A 4,773-nucleotide genomic window follows, 5' to 3' on the forward strand; every position below is an offset into this window, starting at 1 on the left:
GAGACCGTGATTGCCTTCCTTTCCACTGGATTGCCACTCCATATAAAGTTCCGGATAATGGTTTCACATTCCTTTATTACTGAGAATGGACATTTGTAAATGGCCATGTTGTGAACAGGGATACTGTTGAGAACCTGTCTTGCTAGCACCACCCTTTCTTGGAATGATAGCATCTTCCCAGCCCACCCTGAGACTCTTTTCCTGATTTTATCGATCAAAGGAGTTAGAGCCGCCTTGGTTACTTTCCCGCTGATGAGAGGTACCCCAAGATATTTTTCTAGTAGGGTACCTTCATTGATGTTCAAAGTCCCGCTGATAAGGGTCTTTCTTCTATTGTTCATAAGACTGAGAAAGATCTTGCATTTGTCCTTGTTGATGAGCTGCCCAGAGGAATCCTGATACCTATTCAAAATCTTAACCAGATTCTTGATGCATCGTAAGTGAGCATTGCTGAAAAGGAACACATCATCCGCAAACATAAGATGTGAAGGGCTACAATATTTCGCATTCACCACCATTGGAAGAATCTTCTTCTCATGGACCAGTTGGCTGATATTTCTGCTCAAACAGTCCTCATCTAGAGCAAATAACATGGGAGAGATGGGGTCACCCTGCTTAAGCCCTCGCTGTGTTGTAAAGTGACATTGGGGGCCTCTATTGAGCATGATAGATAAAGAATTGGTTGCAAATGCACCTTTAATCCATTGTATCCATGTCTCACAGAATCCCAATTGCGGGAGTACTGTCCATAAGAATTCCCAATCCAATGTATCAAAGGCTTGAGAGATATCAATCTTTATGGCTATGCTTCCTCCGTGTCTGGGAGTTTGCAGCTCATTGATTAACTCCGAGGCTAAACCAATAGCTTGCTATGAGTTTCTATTCGGGATGAATCCATATTGCTCCTTGCTGATAATCCATTCAGCTAGTGGACTTAATCTAGTAGCAAGAATCTTAGTGATCCCCTTGTAGACAAAATTAGAAAGGCATATAGGTCTATATTTATTCACCTGATTTGCATTTCTTTCCTTTGGAATTAAAACTATGAAGTTGGAATTAAAACCAAAAGGCAAACTAGACTGCCTGAAAAAATAGCTTATCACCCTTACTAGATCATGTTCCACTATGTCCCAGCAGTGATGGGAAAAAAACCCAGTGAAGTCGTCTGGCCCTGCAGAACTATCCGCATTAAGATGAAAAACTGCTGTTTTGACTTCTTAAGTTGTTGGCAATGTTGACAGTATATTGTCTGCTTCAGAGATGAGTTGAGGCATTGTGTGAATAAGGTCCCAGTCAATGTCATGCTCAACTTTTTTGAATTTCTCTGAATAGTGCTTGACCAAGAATTCTCCAATCTCTTTTTGAGAGTCCATAGTACTCCCTTCATTATTCTTCATTTCAATGATCATTGATTTACTTCTTTTGAGATTGGCATGGGCATGAAAGAATTTGGTACTTCTATCATAATCATTATCCCATTTTGATCTCGATTTCTGCCTCCAAAATCGTTGTTCTTGCTCCAGCAGCCCCTCCACTTTGTTTTCTTGATCTAGCATTTGCATAGTAAAACCCTCGGACATGTTTCCTTGATCAAATTGCTCTTGCATCTGTTCTAGTATCCGTGATTCCTCTTCCACCTTAGCTTTGATGTTTCCATAGACTTCTCTGTTCCATCTCTTCAGAACCCCTTTTAGCCTCTTCAACTTTTGGGTCAGAACAAAAATCGAGTGTCCTAGGATAGGAACTGCCCAACTCTGTTGTACCACCTCTTTGAAGGAAGGATGAGAGCACACATATTAAAGAATTTGAATGGTATGTTCTTGGGTCTCATAATATCTATGCTGCGCCCCACTAAAGGAGAATGATCCGAACATACCCTGTTGCAAACTTTGTAGTTCCATCTTGGGAAGTTGGAATTCCATAGAGCATTACAAAACATTCTATCCAACTTTCCCACAATTTTAAATCTCCCCACCTGCTTATTCCACCATGTGTGGTGAAATCCATTGCAAGGAACTTCCATAAGATGGGCAGTACTAACACATTCTCGAAAGTCATTCATTGCTGCTATTGATGGTCTGTTAGCTCCTTGCTTTTCAGAGTAACTCAAGTAAGCATTGAAGTCCCCCATTAAGAGCCATAAGATATTAGCATTACTAATGTGCTGTAGTTCTGTCCATAGTTGTCTCCTCTATATATAGATACAATGGACATGGATTATTATGATAATAGCACCCTCTACCTCCACTGTGAGTTGTTGTTGTGAGCAGTGCAGAAGATTAGGAGGAGTGATGATGACTTCCAAAACAGCCATAGATTACAAACCTGACTTCGTCCTGAGTTATGATGAAAAGTTGTACTCAGACCTTGTGATTGGAGAAAAGACATAGACATATCCTGAGGATTGATCTTCGGTTCAGTTATGCCCAAAATATCAGGTTCCCATTTATTGATTAACTTCGATAATCGATTCTGCGATTTGTCATTTCCTATACCTCAAATATTCCAAAAGATGCACCTCATCGTGAATATTGGAGTTTTATTGGCTACAAAGTTTTAACCCTTTTAGTTCACCCTCTTTCCAGTCCTTAGCCTTGATCTGGACCTGGTGGAGGGGGGAGTCAGTTGTTGCAGCTGCCACTGTGGTTTCAAACCACTGTTGGTAATATGTCCTTGTCCTTCTCGAGTAGCTGACATTGGATTTTCTTCATTTTGGCCTTGTTCCTTGCTAACTAGTAAAAACTCAACTAGATTACTCTAACCTCATTCTTACGGTATCAATTATTTTATTTCCTACTCTCACATATATATTCATGCAATATATAGAGTACGGAATCATTCCACACTTAATCTATCAAGACTAAATAGAATTCAATTAATCAAACACAAAAAACAATGGTGAGAGTAATGAGATGTGAAATTTCTATTCTAAATAACAACTATTCTAACAAGCAATCATCCTCACATAGCTTCCTTAACCTCCTTTAATGGAGGTTTTAACCTAATATCATTATACTATCATTCCCAACACAAGAACAATAATAACAAGTCATAATTTAATAACTAATTTAAACTTTATAAATCTAATTTTAACAATAGTCTAAGAATCAAAATGAAGACAACCTAATTTATGAATTTAAAACAACTAAAACTAAATAAGAATTTAATTAATAACTAAATTGAAATGAAAACTAATAATTTATTATAAAACTAATAGTGATTCTAAATAATAATCTACTTTGTTCTAACACTAATTAATTGAAGGTAAAAACTAGATCTAAAACAAGCTATTCTAACTAATTAATGGAGTCTAACCTAATTCTCTAATCTAGATCTAAGTAATCTTAAGAGTTAAGTCTTCTCCATACAAATGGAGGAGACCAGATCCACTTTTTCATGCATGGGCTGAGGATCCATGTTTTGGGTCGGAAAATCGAGCCCAAAACCCAATTTCTTCAGTCCACAGAGGCCTTTTTAGCTGGATTTGACTTCCATGGACTTTTGCCTACTTCTCCTCTGATTAGGTCAAGGCTTAGACCATTGGAAAGCTATTTCCGAGCCGGTCGTTTTGACATAAGGTAGGCCCAATTCCGATATTTGAGTCCAAAGATACGGCCTTTGGAGGTTCTATTGACTTTTATACGTTGTTTTTGCCCGCATCGACTTTGACTTTTCAGCTTTGACCGGGCTTTAAAAAGGTTTTTTCTCCTTGAATCTTCACCTTTTATCATAGAACTTCTTAGCAACCAACCCTTGCTCCTTTATCTCACAAAAGGGATGCATTTCTGCACATATTCGACTCCAATGCCTGAAATACACAAAAGCACGATAACAGTGTACTAACTCTTACTTATTAATCACATAATTGGTCTAAAGCAATATTGTTAAAGGGGTTAAAACTATAGTTTTGGGCTCTTATCAAACCACCCCCAAACAGCATTTTGATTGTCCTCAAGTAAATATGAGAAATTAGAATAAGTGACCAAAAATGGAGTTCTAACTAATCTCATTTCGCCGAGTGTGATTGCATTGACCATATGCAACAAGGCTTTAAACCACTAGGAATTCCCTAGTGGATGAGTTATAGCCTCGTGAGAGTTTTCTAGTGAAGATACTCACAAACTTCATCTATACTACAACGACTAAGAAATAAAACTATTGTTTCCTTATTTATGTCTCAATGATCTATACATCTCACTAGTATTTAAACAAGAATGATCATTCTAAAACTTAAACTAATACATGCATAATAATTAAATCATCTTAAGATAAACAACTATACAATGAACTATGATATGAAATGCAATGGTAGGTCCATTTCTTAAACTTTTGGGTAGCGTGCCTAAGTAGGTTCTCACAAGGAATGTGTCAAAACACATAACACTCTGATTTTTCCACTCAAGTTTGCTAACTCCAGTGTGCAGTGGGCACACTTTTCCTCACAATCTCAATGACAAGCCAAGGTCGATCAAACACATCTACCACTTACTATCACACCAACCTATTCATAATTGAGCTAGAGGTCTTTATTAGGTGATACGGGGCGCAGGTATTGGTTAAAGAAGGAAAGAAATGGATATTCAAAAAGACAAGTCTAAGAAAATAGGGTCTCCATATTATGTAACTAGAGAAAACCTTGTTCTTTTGCTTCTACATTTTGTTTCCATTTTTAGCCTTTTTATTTTGGCTTTTTTACTCCTTTTATTCTATTTTTGGAGTTTTATTTTATTTTATTTCCTTTTTATTTTCTTTTCTTTGGATGGAAACTTTTTT

At 37.3% G+C, this 4,773-nt stretch overlaps 1 protein-coding gene across 1 annotated transcript; it reads right to left on the reverse strand.

The window, feature by feature from the left end:
* Positions 1–1,217: 1,217 nt before the first annotated feature.
* On the reverse strand, positions 1,218–2,314 carry LOC147488611 (uncharacterized). Its single transcript, XM_086574431.1, has 3 exons — positions 2,243–2,314; positions 1,877–2,191; positions 1,218–1,703 (listed from the first exon to the last, which is right to left on the reverse strand). The coding sequence occupies exons 1-3, from the start codon at positions 2,312–2,314 to the stop codon at positions 1,218–1,220; spliced, it is 873 nt and encodes a 290-aa protein (XP_086430557.1).
* Between the last annotated feature and the right edge of the window lie 2,459 nt (positions 2,315–4,773).

This window comes from Coptis chinensis, chromosome 7 (assembly GCF_015680905.1).
Source record: "Coptis chinensis isolate HL-2020 chromosome 7, ASM1568090v1, whole genome shotgun sequence".
NCBI lineage: Eukaryota > Viridiplantae > Streptophyta > Magnoliopsida > Ranunculales > Ranunculaceae > Coptis > Coptis chinensis.